The sequence below is a fragment of the Oncorhynchus mykiss genome, chromosome 3, assembly GCF_013265735.2.
Source record: "Oncorhynchus mykiss isolate Arlee chromosome 3, USDA_OmykA_1.1, whole genome shotgun sequence".
NCBI lineage: Eukaryota > Metazoa > Chordata > Actinopteri > Salmoniformes > Salmonidae > Oncorhynchus > Oncorhynchus mykiss.
The window spans coordinates 13,742,499-13,762,376 of NC_048567.1; the positions used below are offsets into that span (position 1 = coordinate 13,742,499).

Sequence of the window (19,878 nt, forward strand, 5' to 3'; positions counted from 1 at the left end):
CTACTGATATAAACGCGTTACAACAGGCCACGACACGTCCTAAAACAGAAGAACTACTGATATAAACGCGTTCCAGTCCATGAATCAGCTAAATGTTTATGTTTTACGAGTCACCTCAGGGAGGGTTATGTGACAGGGTATCATCTTCTCTGATGATTGATTTAGACGGACTCAGACATCCTCGTGGTAGTGTTTAATCCTTCTAGAACACTCTCCGTTATAGAACAAGCCATTCTAGTATTAGAGCACTGCTGGATGAAGTCAGGCTCTGATGACTACTTCCAGAGATGTGTCACCCACCATTTGCTAAATCAGGTTTCAGTGTCATTATTCCAGCTAACCTGGGGATGTGTTCTGGACATGGTGTCTCCATTGTCCTACTGCCTACAGCGTTGGTTCACATCAGCTGGTATAGCTCGTGCTCCTGGTGAGTCCATTACTTTGATTGCCGTTTGACAATCTGTCTTTATGACAGCCTGCTGTGGAGCCTCATCGTCGATAGAAGACAAACACATCGATCCATCACGCAGCGACCTCCAGCAGCTTTTGTATCCAGCCGCACACGCAGATGGACAAGTTGAGTGCTTCTTGACAGAATCGGGTATTGATTGCATGGAAATAGTGGGGGCGTCATATTTTTCTGTGCATCTGACTTGACTGTCCTTTTGCCTCCCTCTGTTCCTCTCTCTCTCTCTCCCTCTCCCTCTCTCTCTCTCTCCCTTTCTCTCTCCCTCTCTCTCTCTCCCTCTCTCTCTCCCTCTCTCCCCCCTCTCTCTCTCTCCCTCCCCCTCTCTCTCTCTCCTCCCGTCTCTTCCCATGATTCATTAGCAGTCATGGATCCTTACGTATGTTTTTGATTCTCTTTTAACCCCTCGTCTGTTCTAGCTCTTTCCTTCCTTCCTTCCTTCCTTCCTGCCTGGGTTTTCATCTTCCTACCTTTAGCTCTCTATTCTCTATTGATGTTGTCATCTGCTGTGTCTCTTCTCCTCTCACTGTGTTTCAGAACATTTCTAATTAAAGAGGAACAGACTCTGTTATTTCTGAAGTCTTGTTTTATTTTGTCGTGCTTTGTATCTTTTCCCCTATAAAGAAATAGTTAGCTATATCAACATGACTATAAAATAAACAGTAGTGAAAGACGAGAAGAAGGGACAAATAGACACAGGAGACAAAGATAGAAAGAACTAGAGAGACAGAGTCAGAGAGAAGTGGAAAGACAGCAGTTTCTATAGAATATCCAAAAACAACAAACATGGGAGGTGTACAGTTATAACATTTACAATAATCATAACAGTAATAATAATAACAATCATAACAGTAATAATAATAACAATCATAATAGTCCAAATAATAACAAGAATTAATAAAAAAAAATCAATAATACCTCAGGTATTTCATAAAGACAAATGAAACATTATTTTCATCTTTTCTTTTCTGTTTTGATCACTGGACACTAGTTTGTTTTTGTATCTCGAGGCTAATAATGTGTTAGTATAGTAGCTTCATAACGCTTTCAATAGTAAACTGTTATTTTTATCAATTTCTTAAAAGATTCATTTAAGTTATCTTACTGTTTACATTTTTATACAAATAAAGAATTCAGAGATATGTGTGTGTGTGTGTGTGTGTGTGTGTGTGTGCTTGGCATTCAGAAAAATATCCATCATGTATTTTTCCTTATTCATTACATTCCTTTCACTCATTTGTTTCTCTTTAAGACATTTTAACATTTTTATCCCTTTAAGGGCATTTTAAAATAATTATAATTTTCCTTAATGTGTCTCGTCGACTTATGTTCCCTTTCTTCTAACTCACGAAAGGAGACTGGCACTAATCCTTTCTTTATTGGCCAACAATAGAGGAGAGACAAAGACAGAGAGAGGGAGAGAGGGAGAGAGGGAGGGAGGGAGGGGGAAGAAGAGGACTAGAAAGAGAGGTGGAGGGAGAAAGAGAGAGACAATTCAAAGAAGAGAAACAACAGTTCTGTTCTGTGAGGAAAGCAGTCATTCATAACAGGAAGGTTTCTAAATTACCCAGAAAACATTGGCAGACTCCCCAGAACGGACGGCAAATACAATACCTGGGTTGTCTGCAGAATTGACTGAACAGTTCAGATATACTTTAAGAGACTTTCAGGGTAACACTCTGCAATGTTGTCAAATAATTATAGATGAGCTGCTCTCTGTGGGCTGATGTGCTTTGGCAATTTCAAGTAATCAAATTGAGCATTCAAACTCAATAGCTTCTGGAAACCATACCGACCCCACCACATTTTTTCTCTCTCTTTCCTCTCTCTTTCTCCCTCCTTCTCCAATTACCACAGGGAAGGAAAGTGCTGAGGCTTTCTTTCTTGTTATCTCTTCTCTCTATCAAAATAATGACCCTATTATCACTTTCCCCTTTCTCTGCCATCCTCCCTCGCTCCTTCCTCCAGTACACCTACAGTATGGCACAGTTGTAATGTAAGGGCTGGACGGATCTCTCTTTCGGTCTCTGTTGTGGTCTGTGTTGTGGTTTATGTTGTGGTCTGTGATGTGGTCTGTGTGCAGTAGTATTACAGTCGATTCAGAAGGCCACCCATCACGGTGGGTTGGGGGAGGGTTGTGGGTTTTGGGGGTGGAGGCTACAGTAGGTACTCCTTCTTGCCCTGACTGGCATCATTCCCATTGAGGAAAGCCTCCTGGACCTCCCCGTGCTCGTCCAACCCACTGGCCTCATGGGTAAGATATGAACCTGGGATAGGGAGAATGAACAGAGAGAGAAAAAAGGAGAGAAGGAGAGAGAGGCAGAGAGAGATGCAAAGACAGAGGGGAGAGGAGGAAGAAAGAGTCAGAGATAGAGAGAGAGAGCGAGTGAGCGATAGAGAGAGGAGGCATAAAGAGAGAGAGAAGGTTGTGCAGCAGAGAGAGGGAGAAGGTTGTACAGCAGAGAGAGAGAGAGCGAGTGGGCGATAGAGAGAGGAGGCAGAGAGAGAGAGAGAAGGTTGTGCAGCAGAGAGAGGGAGAAGGTTGTACAGCAGAGAGAGAGAGAAGGTTGTGCAGCAGAGAGAGAGAGAGAAGGTTGTACAGCAGACAGAGAGAGAAGGTTGTGCAGCAGAGAGGGAGACAGAGAGAGAAGGTCGTGCAGCAGAGAGAGGGAGACAGAGAGAGAAGGTTGTGCAGCAGAGAGAGAGAGAAGGTTGTGCAGCAGAGAGAGAGAGAAGGTTGTGCAGCAGAGAGAGAGAAGGTTGTGCAGCAGAGAGAGGGAGAAGGTTGTGCAGCAGAGAGAGGGAGAAGGTTGTACAGCAGAGAGGGAGACAGAGAGAGAAGGTCGTGCAGCAGAGAGAGGGAGACAGAGAGAGAAGGTTGTGCAGCAGAGAGAGAGAGAAGGTTGTGCAGCAGAGAGAGAGAGAAGGTTGTACAGCAGAGAGAGGGAGAAGGTTGTGCAGCAGAGAGAGGGAGACAGGTGAAGGGGTGTGGAGGTTAGTTGTGACAGAGTAATATAATCCTTGTGACATTTTGTAAACCCATCAAAGCAATCTTTACCATATTGTTGAAGTCCTACCTGTGATTAATTATTAGTTCAGTTAGAATTAGGTCAGTACCAATTAAGTATAGGCTCCTGGGTACGATATGAGCCTGACAGAGGGAGAGGGGGAAAGGAGAGAGAGGCCCAAGCATGGTGCAAATAGAGAAAAAGAGGGGCGGAGGCATAGAGAGAGAAAGATAAGGGTAGAGAGAGGCACAGAGAGAGGGAGAGAGAGAGAAGGAACGGAGGGGAAGTTAGCTACGGCAGAGTAATATAATAATAAGAGAAAGTCAAACTATCAAACTAAATTCTATAATTTCTCTCTGATTTCCATCATCAGTTCAGAACTTAAAGGGCCAGACACAGATTAAGCCTAGTCATGCTTTTTAGTCCAGGAGTTTCATTTGTATCCGGGAAACCTGCCCAACAAGCCCAATCATGTTCAAGCTGACGTATCACTGCAGGAGCCAATGGCAGTCGTCTCTTTGTTGATAGTGTGTCTGGTCAAGGCTTTGATTGGCACTCTGGCAGCTACAGCAGGACAGAGACAGGGCCCTAATTGTGCTGTCTCCGCTCACTGATTGGTTGTAATGGCTCTGTCTATTTGCTGATTGGCATTCTGGCTGTATGGCCCCTCCCCTGGTCTCAAAGGTTCTATGGCCGGATAACTTTATTGGCACCGAAGGAGGAATCAGGGGGCTGCCAGAGACTGTTAAAGTTATGGGGGAGCGTGGGTAACTGTGTTTTTTAAAATTGATGTGCCCTGATAGAGTAAACCATAGGGGTCATTAAACAACATGGCCGCGCATACATTTCCCATCAACCCCCCTGGCCAAGATACAAGGTCGTTTGTCATGTTCTGAAGAGAGAGAGGTAAGAGCGTGCCCTTTTCCTCCCCATCTCCCCATCTCATTCCATCCATTTGGGTCCATCTTTTATTTACTCTTTTCCATTCACTGAGACAGATACTGTAAAGCGAGGTGAGGCGTGACCATTGACAATTCATGGTAGTCTCACCTTTAATGGAATGCATATAACTTTTCAATAGTGTGAATGTCATCTGTGTGTGTGTGTTTCTGTGCGTGTGTGCTTGCGTGTGCATACGTGTGTGTGTTACCTTTCTGTCGGACAGAGCACCAGATGGTGATGATGAGAACACAGATGATGGTGAAGACCAGCAGAGCCAGGACGCCCCCTATCACAGCGTACGGTACTGCACTGTGGGTCTCAATCACTGCACCGGGGTCTGAGAGAGCGAGAGAGAGAGAGAGAGAGAGAGAGAGAGAGAGAGAGAAAGAAATGGGGCAGAGATATATGTGGAGGAAAGAGAGAAGGATTATTAAATCAAAGTCTGTACATCCCTGAACGGTGAGATCATCTACTGTATGTTTCACCATATCTGTATACAGGCTTGTGTTTGTTTGTTTGTTTGTTTGTTTGTTTGTTTGTGTGTGTGTGTGTGTGTGTGTGTGTGTGTGTGTGTGTGTGTGTGTGTGTGTGTGTGTGTGTGTGTGTGTGTGAATACATAGTGCCAACCCTGCCCAGGACACAAGGACACATAGGAATGGGCACGGTCCAAGAACTCTACCAGACTGGAATTAAAACAGGACTCATTAACACGATGCTAACAAAAGACCACAGCCACAGAGAGGTGGAGGATGGATGAAGAAAAAAGAGGAGGGGAGAGAGTGTGTCCGTCTATCTATCAGTGGCAGCGGGCAAGACAGAAAAAGAAAAGAGTATAGAAGCGTCTGTTGAAAAGTCTGCCGGAGCAATATTTCATGACGGATGAAAAATTAAGCGCTGCCTTCCCATGGTGCATTTCTCTCCCTCGCTGTGCCCAAAGCTCGGTGGGTAATGAGTGACAGTATAAAGGAGCCTGCCGTTCTCCCCACGCGCCCAATAACGCTCCCGCATCGCTCTCTCTGACATTCAAACACGAGGCACAGCAGGTGCACACCTCCTGACTGTCAGAAAGAGCAGAATAATGCCCTGCTCCCTCTGTTTCATCTCTCCCCTGAGAGATGGAGAGAGAGAGAGAGAGAGAGAGAGAGAGAGAAGTGAGTGAAGTGAGTGAGGGGTAGAAAGAGGGAGAGAGAAAGGAAGGGAGGTAGAAAGGTGGTGAGGGGGAGGAGAGTGGGAGAGAGAGAAGCTATAAGACAGAGAAGACGGGATATGATGAGAGGTAAAAGAAAATAGAGGAAAATAAAGACCTGGAGAGTGAGGATGAAGGAGAGAGAGAGGACACACACACATGGACAGAAGAGATCCAGGTGGTGTCTCTCTGTTCTGTGTGATGACAGCCACTTACTCACAGTGGGAGACAGAGAAGCAGCTTGGCTTAACTGCCCTGCCATTCTGTGTGTGTGTGTGTGTATTTTCAGGGCAGGTTCCAGGCAAAAGCGACATAAGTGGTCGGTTAGGACCCCAGAAGAATATTTGTTTTTTTAACCTTTATTTAACTAGGCAAGTCAGTTAAGAACAAATTCTTATTTTCAATGACGACCCAGTGGGTTAACTGCCTGTTCAGGGGCAGAACGACAGATTTGTACCTTGACAACTCAGGGGTTTGAACTTGCAACCTTCCGGTTACTAGGCCAACACTCTAACCACTAGGCTACCCTGCCGCCCCAAATTATAATAATACCTGTCATCATATCATATATATATGGATGAGATGAGAGAGCGTTAGAGAGGTGGTGAGGGAGGAGGGAGGGCGAGACATAGATAGAGAGAAACTGCCCCATTGCCCCCAGCCTTATTCTAAAATGGATTTCATTGCCCCCCCCCCCCCCCCCTCCGTCAGCCTACACACAATGGTATCATAATGGCAAAACCAGGTTTTTAGATTTTTTGTTGTTGAAAAAAACACCTGAAATATCACATTGACATAAGTATTCAGACCCTTTACTCAGTACTTTGTTGAAGCACCTTTGCCAGCGATTACAGCCTCCAGTCTTCTTGGGTATGACGCTACAAGCTTGGCACACCTGTATTTGCAGATCTTCTCAAGCTCTGTCACGTTGGATGGGGAGCGTCCAGTCCGGGCTCTGGCTCGGCCACTCAAGGACATTCAGAGACTTGTCCCGAAGCCACACCTTGGCTTCGGCTGTGTGCTTAGGGCCGTTGTCCTGTTGGAAGATGAACCTTCGCCCCAGTCTGAGGTCCTGAGCGCTCTGGAGCAGGTTTTTATCAAGGATCTCTCTGTACTTTCCCTCGATCCTGCGAGTCTACCAGTCCTTGATGCTGAAAAATATCCTCACAGCATGATGCTGCCACCACCATGCTTCACCGTAGGGATGGTGACAGGTTTCCTCCAGACGTGACACTTGGCATTCAGACAAAATAGTTCAGTCTTGGTTTCATCAGACCAGAAAATCTTGTTTCTCATGGTCTACGAGTCCTTTAAGTGCCATTTTGCAAACTCTAAGCGGGCTGTCATGTTCCTTTTACTGAAAATTGGTTTCCATCTTGCCACTCAAAACATAAAGACTTGATAGGTGGAGTGCTGCAGAGATGGTTCCCCACAGAGGAACTCTGGAGCTCTGTCAGAGTGACCATCAGGTTCTTGGTCACCTCCCTGACCAATGCCCTTCTCCCCCAGTTTGGCCGGGCGACCAGCTCTAGGAACAGATTTTGTGGTTCCACACTTCTTCCATTTAAGAATGATGGAGGCCAATGTGTTCTTGTGGACTTTAAATGCTGCAGATATGTTTTGGTACCCTTCCCCTGATCTGTGCCTCGACACAATCCTGTCTCGAAGCTCTACGGACAATTCCTTCGACTTCATGACTTTGTTCTGCCCTGACATGCACTGTCAACTGTGGGACCTTATATAGACAGGTGTGTGCATTTCCAAATCATGTCCAATTAATTGAATTTACCACATGTGGACTCCAATCAAGTTGTGGAAACATCTCAAGGATGATTAATGGAAATAGGATTCACCTATTATAGCTCAATTTAGGGTGAATACTTCCCCAAGCCACTATATATATAAAGTATTCCCCCCCCCATTGCCCCCCCCATTGCCATTTTTCCTATTTTGTTGCCTTACAACCTGGATTTAAAATAGATTTTTGGGGGGTTTGTATCATTTGATTGACATAACATGCCTACCACCTTGAAGATGCAAAAGAAACACAGACCGGACAAGTAGATGTGCAATGGATTATGGTCATTGTAGTTAATTACCAATTCCCCCTGTATTTTCCGTATTCCTCAATCCCTGCTTGCTGTCCCAACTACACCTCTGTAGAAGTAGGCAACAAAGATCGGGTCCCTCTCTTCTAGAATGTGCAAGAAACTGTTCCTCTCCTCCTCACTCCATGACTCAAACTCTTGGGTCCAGAGGCGCAGTTGGCACTCAAAGATATTTGGTGGGCTGTCCTTAACCTGTAGCGTATTGAGCGACTCAAAGAGGGTACACACATTCACTCGCACAGCGTCCCCAAAAGGTCCTGCAGAAACTGTTCCCTCTAGGCAGTGCCCCAGCTCAGGAACCATCTCAACACAACGCTGCTCCTGAAGAGTTACGTAGGAGAGTGGCATGGGCTCTCTGTCTGCTGCTGAGTTCAGAGAGGTACAAGAGAGGTTCTCTGAGAAGGGAGGCACTAAAAACTGTGGTACTGACAAAAAGTCTGCCAGGCTGGGTGAAGACGAGCTGGACTGTGTTTAGCGCCAACCAGGCGAAATGTGTAGAATTGCAGAAAATTTGATTTACATCAGCAAAAATGTATCTCTGCCCCATGGCAAAATGAGCACAATTGTATGAAATTTGTAATAATTTGTTCAAAGTTCTCTCCACCCCATGGCAAAATGTGTTGAACTGCAGGAAATCAACTTTAAAACGTACAACCAAATCTCACTTAGTGCCCCCAAAAGGCTAGAGCTGGCCCTGTGTGTGTGTGTGTGTGTGTGTATGTGAGTGTGTATGTATGCGTGCATATATGTGTGTGCGTGCGTATGTGTCATTCCACCCACAGATCCTTATGTCCCTCACAGAAGTCCTATGGCCGTCCCATCCCTGGGTCTATAACAATAACACAGTACATGTGTGCTCCCACCCAATCGGACTTACACACTGACACAGCCCCAACACTGAGTGGCCAGAGCACAGCATCAGCCAGCCATTGATGAGAGTGGGGGAATGTGTGTGTGTACGTGTGTGAGAGCGTGTGTGGGAAGGCCAGTTAAGGGCCTTCCTTTCCTTCCAGTTCTCTGCTGCCAATGACTGGAATTAATTGCAAAAATCACTGAAGTTGGAGACTTATATCTCCCTCACTAATTTTAAGCATCAGCTGTCAGAGCAGCTTACCGGTCGCTGCAGCTCTACACAGCCCATCTGTAAATAGCCCATCCAACCAATTACCTACCTCATCCCCATATTAGTTTTTGTTTTTCTGCTATTTTGCACATCAGTATTTCTACCTGCACATCCTCATCTGCACATATATCACTCCAGTGTAAATTGCTAAATTGTAATTACTTCGCCACTATTGGCCTATTTATTGCCTTACCTCCTTACTTCATATGCACACACTGTATACAGATCTTTATATTGTGTTATTGACTGTACGTTTGTTAATCCCATGTGTAACTCTTGTTGTTTTTGTCGCACTGCTTTGCTTTATCTTGGCCAGGTCGCAGCTGTAAATGAGAACTTAACTGTCCTCAACTGGCCACCTGGTTAAATAAAGGTGAAATAAAAATAAATAAAAAAAATGAAGGTTAAATCAGACAAAGGGTGTCAGTGACAAGACAAGGACAGAGAGGAGAGGAGGAGAAGAGGAAAGGAGGAGAGGAGGAGAAGAGCTGCTAAGAGGCGGTGATTGTGACCATGAAGGAAGGGAAGGATGGAGAGATGGAGAGGAGGAGTGTGTTAAGGGTGAAGGAGGGCTGTACGTTACCTCGGGGGTCCGGTGCGTAGCTGGGGGTTATGAGGAGGGTGATTGGGTGGGTGGTGGCGTGATGGGAGGTGGGAAGGACCATGGTAGTGACAGACACATTCTCTACAACAGACAAGGCAAGGATAACACACTATACTCTACAAGACAATCATAGTTTTCTATGAAAAACAGGTTCTAGATCAGTGGTCACCAATCGGGTGAGAGCCATCGACTGGTCGATCTCCAAGGCATTCCTAGTCGATCAGCAATGTTTTCTGTAAAAAACCCAACGATAAAGCCTTTGTTTTGCACTGTTGTCAGTAGGTGCACTTGATTCAGCAGCCCTAGCGCCGGGAAGGCATTTTCAACCATGTCATATATATATGTCTGAAGGTATAACTCCGCCTACCTGGCGGGCCCAGGGAGCTTATCAAGTACACCTATAGGCCTATCACTGGGCAATCAGATAGCTCAGAACACTGTCTGCAGTTTCCTCGAGCCATAGACTAAAAAAAATAAACCTCGAATGCACATCAAATTTGATATAGTAAAGATTTCAAAACTTTCAAAACCATGACAAGAGAGAGACTCAACGAATACAGCAAAGAGCTGCTGTTTTTATGAGTGAGTTCATGTTTTAAGTTGTTATTCAGCACTGTCAACACTGTTCAACACTTTAATATGCCAGAAAATGTGCATTCTCCCTACTTCCACTCACGCTACAACCAGCACTGCAGCAGCAATGAATGAGTATAGAAGTGTTCCGATAAGCTTCCGTTTGTTATTATTAGTGGCTCTCTCCTCCAACATCCTCTCCTCTCTCCTCCAACATCCTCTCCTCTCTCTTCCAACATCCTCTCCTCTCTCCTCCAACATCCTCTCCTCTCTCTTCCAACATCCTCTCCTCTCTCCTCCAACATCCTCTCCTCTCTCCTCCAACATCCTCTCCTCTCTCCTCCAACATCATCTCCTCTCTCCTCCAACATCCTCTCCTCTCTCCTCCATCATCCTCTCCTCTCTCCTCCAACATCCTCTCCTCTCTCCTCCAACATCCTCTCCTCTCTCCTTCAACATCCTCTCCTCTCTCTACTCAAATCTCCCTTCTTTCCCTCAGAGGCGATCCACCTCAACCTTAATCACTCTCCTCTCTCCCACGCACTCTTTCATTCCGCTTCCACATTCCCTTGTTCCTTTTCCTATTCCACTCCTCTATGAGCACTCTCTCTCTCTCTAAAGCTTATTTACTATGCGGCTGTACAGCCAGTCAGCACACCGCCAGGCATTCTCCGATCATATTGTTATTCTGTACACTCGCCACTCAGACACCTATATTCACGGCTATTTTCCCATTTGCATGTTGAAGTTGTTGATAACGATGTTTCTCTCAAATATCATTCCTTAAACTAGAGAGATAAAACACTCACGTATGATTGAACATTCCCTGTTTCTGTGTGTTTTTCTGTTCCGGTGCTGTAGTAAGCTATGCGTCACTCACAACACAAGGTTAAATGTCATCTAGCCGCTGGTCAGAAGGCCTCGTCCCTTACCGCTGCTCCACATTGATTTGGTCACAGCCTACACTACATTGACTTTCTCACTGTCATTAGAAGACTGTGCAGAGCCACAAGGGGGAATACACCACCTGGGATTCAGGTTTTTCACCTAATCTTTCCTGTTTCTCCTGCCCCTCCCCCTCTCCGAACCACCCTCCCTCACAACCCCCCCCCCACCCTCTCCTAAACCCCCTCCCTCCCTCCCTCCCTCCCCCTCTCCTAACCCCCCCCCTCTCCCCCCCTCTCCTAACCTCCCTCCCTCACCCTCTCCTAACCCCCCTCCCTCACCCTCTCCTAACCCCCCTCCCTCACCCTCTCCTAACCCCCTCCCTCACCCTCTCCTAACCCCCTCCCTCACCCTCTCCTAACCTACCACCCTCTCTCTCACCCTCCCTCTCTTTTTCTTTAGTCATTCAATAAATAGAGGTATATTTTAATTAGTGACTTAACCTAACCACTGCATTCATCTTCTCCCACAAATATATCTCTGTATCCATCCCTCTACCCTTTTCTTTCCTCTTGTCTATTCTCTCTCTCTCCCTCCATCCATCTCCAACACTCTCAAAATTCAGTTCTAATGGGCTTTATTGGCATACAGCATTCCATTTCATCACAGCAGCTCAGTTGAATGACATACTGTAAGCAGACCCTCAGGGCGTTGCAGAGACAATCAGTAGCATTCTCCTCTGAGCTCTACCAGCAACATCACCACCACAACGCCATCCCACCACAACGCCATCCCACCACAACGCCATCCCACCACACCATGCCATCCCACCACAACGCCATCCCACCACACCATGCCATCCCACCACCACGCCATCCCAACACACCACCACCACGCCATCCCACCACAACGCCATCCCACCACACCATGCCATCCCACCACCACGCCATCCCACCCCAACGCCATCCCACCACACCACCACCACGCCATCCCACCACACCATGCCATCCCACCACCACGCCATCCCATCACCACGCCATCCCACCACACCATGCCATCCCACCACCACGCCATCCCACCACCCCGCCATCCCACCACAACGTCATCCCACCACATCGCCGCCACGTCATCCCACCACATTGCCATCCCACCACACCGCCACCACGTTATCCCACCACACTGCCACCACGCCATCCCACCAGACCACCGCCATCCCACCACCATCTTGCTCCTTAACAATGGTGGTGACTGCAACCAACCAACGCTACATCCAGACTAACAACAATCTGATGAGTACAGGCTCCCTTGTGCATTCAGTTCACCCAAAACAAAACCTCATATCTATATTATATACGTACGTGGGAGCTTGACACGTGCACATGCACATCCACATTCTCACTCACACACACACACACACACACACACACACACACACACACACACACACACACACACACACACACACACACATCTGCTGAATAAAGATTTTGCGGCATTGGACCTGGCTACGCAGAGACTCACCAACCTCTCTCTCTCTCTCTCTCTGCTTTTCAAAGCATCACCCAGCCTCGAAAAGCGAAAAGCTCCTGCAACAAATTGGCCTCCGTTTTGTCCTGATTTTGCGCTTCATGGCCACATCAGACACTAGATAACTCTGGTAGCTGGCTGACAGTGTGAGGGGTCGTTTTTCAGATCTGTCATAGTGAGCTGTTTTAGCCTTGCCCTGTCAGGCGCCCCACCCCAGTGCACCTTGGGATTTCCAGAGGCAAGCGTGGCTTATCCAACTTGGGCAAGCCCCTAACTGAACACTAACCTGGCTTCGACCTCTCTCCCTACTTCTTCTCCCCCACTCTCTGTCCCTCTTGGACTGAACAAGACAGGAACCCTCCAGAGAGCTCTGAACTACAGTACACCCAGAAAAGATTGCAAACTATTGCCAAGGTGAGAAAAGTAGGAGGAGGGAAGCAGAAGGAGAGAGAGAGAGAAAGAGAGAGAGAGAGAGAGGAGGAGGAGAGAGAACAAAGAGAGGATAAGATATATAGACATTTAGAGAGAAGGAGTGGGGTAAGATATATAGAAAGAGAAAAACAGGAGGAAAGAGGGTAGTGAAAGAAAGAAGGAATAGGAGTGGTTGACAGAGAGAAAGGAAGGGAAACAAAAACAAAAAGAAGAAAGAACGAAGAGCCAGAAAAAGGAGGACCATTCTAGGAGACGGACGATAGAGACCAAGGAAGAAGAACCATTCTAGAAGACAGACGATAGAGACCAAGGAAGAAGAACCATTCTAGAAGACAGACGATAGAGACCAAGGAAGAAGAACCATTCTAGGAGACGGACGATAGAGACCAAGGAAGAAGAACCATTCTAGAAGACAGACGATAGAGACCAAGGAAGAAGAACCATTCTAGGAGACGGACGATAGAGACCAAGGAAGAAGAACCATTCTAGAAGACAGACGATAGAGACCAAGGAAGAAGAACCATTCTAGGAGACGGACGATAGAGACCAAGGAAGAAGAACCATTCTAGAAGACGGAAGATAGAGACCAAGGAAGAAGAACCATTCTAGGAGACAGACGATAGAGACCAAGGAAGAAGAACCATTCTAGGAGACAGACGATAGAGACCAAGGAAGAAGAACCATTCTAGGAGACAGACGATAGAGACCAAAGAAGAATAACTATTCTAGGAGACAGACGATAGAGACCAAGGAAGAAGAACCATTCTAGGAGACAGACGATAGAGACCAAGGAAGAATAACTATTCTAAGAGACAGACGATAGAGACCAAGGAAGAAGAACCATTCTAGGAGACAGACGATAGAGACCAAGGAAGAAGAACCATTCTAGAAGACGGAAGATAGAGACCAAGGAACAAGAACCATTCTAGGAGACAGACGATAGAGACCAAGGAAGAAGAACCATTCTAGGAGACGGACGATAGAGACCAAGGAAGAATAACCATTCTAGGAGACAGACGATAGAGACCAAGGAAGAAGAACCATTCTAGGAGACAGACGATAGAGACCAAGGAAGAAGAACCATTCTAGAAGACGGAAGATAGAGACCAAGGAACAAGAACCATTCTAGGAGACAGACGATAGAGACCAAGGAAGAAGAACCATTCTAGGAGACGGACGATAGAGACCAAGGAAGAATAACCATTCTAGGAGACAGACGATAGAGACCAAGGAAGAAGAACCATTCTAGGAGACAGACGATAGAGACCAAGGAAGAAGAACCATTCTAGGAGACAGACGATAGAGACCAAGGAAGAAGAACCATTCTAGAAGACAGACGATAGAGACCAAGGAAGAAGAACCATTCTAGAAGACAGACGATAGAGACCAAGGAAGAAGAACCATTCTAGGAGACAGACGATAGAGACCAAGGAAGAAGAACCATTCTAGAAGACGGAAGATAGAGACCAAGGAACAAGAACCATTCTAGGAGACAGACGATAGAGACCAAGGAAGAAGAACCATTCTAGGAGACGGACGATAGAGACCAAGGAAGAATAACCATTCTAGGAGACAGACGATAGAGACCAAGGAAGAAGAACCATTCTAGGAGACAGACGATAGAGACCAAGGAAGAAGAACCATTCTAGAAGACAGACGATAGAGACCAAGGAAGAGAAGGGCATTTTCTTGAAGCGTGGACGTACTTCAAAGCCAGGCATGCCTAACTTGTGTTGCACAGTGAGAGAGAGAGTGTGGCTTTAGCTCTGGTGGTGGCTGACGATGGCTGCTCTGGCTAGATGAAAGGTGGCATTCCCACCCACCTCCTCTCTCAACGGAGGATAGTTAGTGTTGTTTGATGCCTGCCGCTCCTGCCACCCGCCGTCACTGCTCAGGAGAGGGTAAGGAGGGAGGGGATTAAGGGAAGAGGGGAAGGGGGGAGTATGAGGGGGCTCAGCCTAAGGCAACCCAAAATGTTACGCAACCACCCCCCTCTGTCTCCTCCTCCTACACTCTCTCTGATCTTCAGATGTGAAGGCTGCAGTGAAAGGAGTAACCACTAGGGGGCCACACCCATGGGGTACACTGACTATACTGACTACAGATGCTAAGTTAACAACTCAACCCCTAGCCCGACCCCCTCGCACTCTCACATCTGTGAAGCATAAACAACTGATGAAGTGACTCACGCTTTTGATATCTACATCTGTGTCTGTGATACGCTTCTGGTGTCTCATTCCAAAAGTTACGCTAGGATTGGACGGTGAATGGATTCGGAGGATATGGAGGGTAAGCTGATCCTAGATCTGTGCCTTAGGGCAACTTCTCGCCGCAAGGCAGTGGTTGTTATGGCGACGATGGCTCACCGTACACCAGCAGTGTGTAGTGGTCAGCGGCACGGCCGTAGTTGTTCTGTGCCTGACACAGGTAGGTGCCGTTGTGTGATTGGCTGAGACGGGACACCTGGAGGGTGGTGCCAGAGATCTCCGCCCTCTCAGGTAAGGTGTCATTAATCCTAGTCCACTGGACATCCCTAGGCCTGCAGAGAGAGAAAGAAGAGAGGGAGAGGAGGGAGGGAGGGAGAGCGAGGAAAAGAAGAGAGTCAAAGAGAGAAAGAAGAGGGAGTGGAAAGTGTAAGAGAATTAGATAGAGTGGGGGAGAAAAGAAAGAGAGAAAAGATAAGACAGTATAAAAATAAGACAGAGGTGGAGGGAGAGGGAGGTTATGGGAAATAAAAGGCGAGGAGGGAGTGAGAGAGATTTTAAATTAGACCAAGGGAGAGGAAGACAGCATGACAGAAAAGAATTGGGGAGATTTATGGACAGAGAGAGAGAAGGAGAGGAGAGGGAGCAAAGAAAGATGTTGTGTCAGATGGAGAGAGGGAAAGCGGGACATGGGAGGAGAGAGCCAGGGAAGGAGATAGACAGAGATTTATGGGGGAGAGATGAGAGAGGGAGAGGCAGAGTAAGACAGGAGGACGGAGAGAAAGAGGAGACATGAAAGACAAAGAAAAGTGAGACAGAAGGCGACTGAGACTAAAGATTATTGGATTACATGAAACAACGAACACACACCACACAATCTCACACAAAGCCCTGTGTGTGTGTGCATCCGCTGTGCTGTGCTGGCTGTCCCTCTCATCCCACCCTGGCCAGATTACAATCCCAGTTTATCTACACCCTAATCCCCCAGGAAGCATCTAATTAAACCCCCCTGCTCATCCACACACACACACACACACACACACACACACACACACACACACACACACACACACACACACACACACACACACACACACACACACACACACACACACACACACACACACACACACACACACACACTTTAATAAGCACACCCCTCCAACAAAGACAGGCAGTGTAATGAATTGGTGATGAACGGTTAACAGGAAGTTTGTCCGGGTCCTGAGAGTGATGGGGGCACCGGGGGTGTAAAGGAGAGTGTGGTGAGGTCCCTCCCGCATGAGATGAGGCAGGGGCAGTACAGTGGATCGACCACCACAACCACATATCTCATGTCACTGTCCCCAGCCGGCTGTTACTGATCCTCACTGGGCCACACATACTGGCTCCTCAGCCTGGCTTTATTGTGGGGCTTTACTATGGTTTTACTCACCACACACACAAACAAACACACACGAGCACATACACACACAAACCAGTTTTTATAGAGCTTAATGAAGAGGCTTCAGTTGCCTCAGAAACACACATGCACAACAAACACATCACAGTGTCTAACAAGGGGCTTGTTACAGCCTCCTCAGACACTTTATCCAGAGAATGTCTCAACTCCGAATACTCCAAACAGCTGCAGTGTGAGCACAATATACATACACAGCAAATGCACAAACCAATCAAACAATCTCATGAATGTGTGTACATACAACACACACACACACACACACACACACACACACACACACACACACACACACACACACACACACACACACACACACACACACACACACACACACACACACACACACACGCACACACACACACACACACACTCTCTCTCACAGTGGGTTGCCAGTGATGGAGCAGGTGAGGCTGAGAGAGTCTCCCTCTCGGAGGATGCCAGGGGGAGGGATGATCCTCACTGTGGGGGCAACTGGGGAGAGAGGAGGAAGGAATGGTTACCATGGTAACCAATCAAGAGTGACGGTTGGCGGTTCTGTTATCATAACATCCCTCAGGGTGAAACAGCTGCTGCTTTGTTAATGGCTGCAGTGAACAGACACATCTGTGGAGGTATTCATACGTGTTGCTGTGAAAGCCATGCAGGGCCATTTAAGCAGCAACAGTTTGGCAGCGACACTCATTATGCAGATCTAAAAGGCAGAAAATGCTGATCAAACTCAGAAATGGTGAGTTGATAAGTAATTTACAACAGAAGGGTTGACCCCCCCAGACACCAAGCACAAATGAGTCGTGACCATCAGAAATGACGGTGATACAGCTTCAGTGTGTTGCCATGGTAACCCTCGGTGGCTGACCAGTCACTCACAGTAGACGTCGAGGCGGTAGTGGCGGACCCTCTTCTGCCCCCCCAGGGCGGGGTGGGATGCCTCACAGCTGACCGCTGCCCCGTTGTCTTTTCTCTCCACAGGGAGACGGATGGTGCTGGACACACTCACTGTCTTCCCATTTTCCTGCTGGGACACCACACCTAGAGAAGGGAGGGAGGGAGGGAGCACATCAGACAGAGGACGGGGAGGGAAGGAAAAGGAGCTGGCGAAAGAAGAAAGAGAGAAGAGAGACGGGAGAAGGACACATGGAGAGAGTGAGACGGGCATGATTGATGACAAGGAGAAGAGGAGAGAGGGATCTGGACAGGCTCAAACATAAAAGGAAGATAAAGAGAGCGTGAGATGCGATTAAAAATATTTGAAAAGACTCCAAATGAGGCAGCGGAAGGTGAGGAGGAGGAAGAGGAGGGATGGTGGTGGCCAAAACTAAGGCCTCGCGGTCACGTGAAAATATGACAATAACTAACACCATGCTGAGTTTTCAATTATTTCAGCTGAGTGAACTGAAGCAGGCCCAACTGAAGCGTGAGATGAGGGCGGGGAGATACTGTCTTAATTACTGAGACATTCTATCCGTCAGGATCTGGAGCCTAACCTTTAATGTCACACTGTATTTGACTCAGGGCAGGGCCCGCTCCACAGCACTACAGAGCAGAACAGAAAACTGGGCTGTCAGCCCACGACGCTTCCTACGTAACCTTGTCACATCAGGGGACAGACATCTTTGTGAACATGGCATGGAAGTAGGAGACAGAGAGAGAGAGAAGAGGAAGAGGAGAGGAAGAGGGGTGAAGAGAAGAGGAGTGAGGGAAAGGACAGAGTGCTGAGTTAGAGATTAAGATAGAGAGATGGGATAGGAACAAGAGACACAAAAGAAAGAGGGAAAAAAGAGAGAGGTGGAGGGTATAACAGGACAGGCAGAGGGTAAACAGCGGGACAGACGCACAGAGAGAGGGATAGACAAACAGACAGAAAGAGATGGACAGAAGGACAGATAAAATGGTAAACAGAGTGATAGCTGGATGGAAGTCTTATCAGATGGGGAGTAAAGAGGGAGGTAGGTAGAAGGCTGGACAGAAAAGGAGAGAGTATGATGGAGTTTGAGAAAGATAGACTGACACAGGGACAGGCAGGCGGATAGATAGGGAATGCAGGAAGTGAACAGAGAGAGAGAGAGGCAGAGAGAGAGGTATGACTGAACAAAGACAGAGTCAGACAGACAGATACTGATAGATAGAATGACAGAGCGACATAGTGATAGATCTTCAAAGGATGGACAGACCTGGTATCTCCCGGCGGTCCCTGATCCAGCGCAGCGTGGCGGGGGGCTTGCTGCGCGGCGACAGGCAGGTGAGCTCCACCTCGCCCCCCTCCACGGCCTCCTGCCTCACCTCCACCGTGGGGGTGTCGGGAGGGACGGACACGGACAGAGTGGCCACTTGGTGGTGGGTATCGTCGGTGTAGAGCTGGCAGAAGAAGCCGCCCTCGTCCGACACGCTCACGTTGGTGAGGGTGATGCGCACCAGACGGGGAGTGAAGAGAACCATCTGGAAACGATCGTCCTTCAACGCTGGGGAGGGAAGGAGGGAGACAGGGAGACAGACAGCATCGGGGGGGGGGGTGGGGGGTCAAGACACAATAGGAAAACCACAATTGGAGATAAACACGTAAATATATGGAAAGAAAAGCAAGGCCAAAAGAAAAGAGGACCGGGGGAGTAACAAGGAGGAGAGTGAATGGAAGAATTGAAAGGGGGATAGTGAAGGAGGAGAAGAAGAATTATACATAGTTAATCTAACAATCCACTGGTGACCTCCTGACCAAGGACATAGTATCATAGCAACCACAGAGGCAGTGAGAAGAGAGAGAACCCAGAGAACGGACATAGGGCAGCAAAACTATGTTTCTTTCGTTGTCAGAGAAAGGGAAACATCTATTGTGAGAAAATCATGATAACAAATAATGCTAATAACCGTCAGAGTGTGACAGGGACTCGATGGCCATTGTCTCATAAACCTTCCCAAACACACTTTGTATCGACTGACTGCACAACCTCGCTCTTTCATTTCTACCGCCCTCTCTTCCTCCCTCTCTTTCCTCTCTTCCTCCCTCTCTTTTCTCTCTTCCCCACTCTTTCTCCCTCTCCCTCTCTTTACTCTCTACCTCCCTCCCGCTCTACCTCCCTGTCTCCCTCTCTTTCCTCTCTACCTCCCTCTCTACCTCCCTGTCTCCCTCTCTACCTCCCTCTCTACCTCCCTGTCTTTCCTCTCTACCTCCCTGTCTTTCCTCTCTACCTCCCTCTCTTTACTCTCTACCTCCCTCTCTACCTCCCTCTCTACCTCCCTGTCTTTCCTCTCTACCTCCCTCTCTACCTCACAGTCTTTCCTCTCTACCTCCCTGTCTTTCCTCTCTACCTCCCTCTCTACCTCCCTGTCTTTCCTCTCTACCTCCCTCTCTACCTCACAGTCT

General features: G+C 47.5%; 1 protein-coding gene across 6 annotated transcripts in view; it reads right to left on the reverse strand.

Annotated features, from left to right (window-relative positions):
* Window positions 1–1,034: 1,034 nt before the first annotated feature.
* The window catches only part of LOC110510240 (cell adhesion molecule 4), a 140,027-nt gene continuing 121,183 nt past the window's right edge, over window positions 1,035–19,878 (reverse strand). For 3 of the 6 annotated variants that reach the window (XM_036975408.1, XM_036975407.1, XM_036975409.1), the window contains exons 3-9: window positions 18,692–18,979; window positions 17,388–17,549; window positions 16,901–16,991; window positions 15,221–15,393; window positions 9,417–9,518; window positions 4,625–4,753; window positions 1,035–2,733 (exon numbers count right to left, since the gene is read on the reverse strand). In XM_036975408.1, coding sequence (XP_036831303.1) covers window positions 2,624–2,733; window positions 4,625–4,753; window positions 9,417–9,518; window positions 15,221–15,393; window positions 16,901–16,991; window positions 17,388–17,549; window positions 18,692–18,979 — 1,055 coding nt within the window. In that variant the 3' untranslated portion in view covers window positions 1,035–2,623. Of the gene's footprint in view, window positions 2,734–3,543; window positions 3,618–4,624; window positions 4,754–9,416; window positions 9,519–15,220; window positions 15,394–16,900; window positions 16,992–17,387; window positions 17,550–18,691; window positions 18,980–19,878 lie in introns of all 6 variants that reach the window. The other 3 variants (XM_036975410.1, XM_036975412.1, XM_036975411.1) reach the window with 3 other exon arrangements.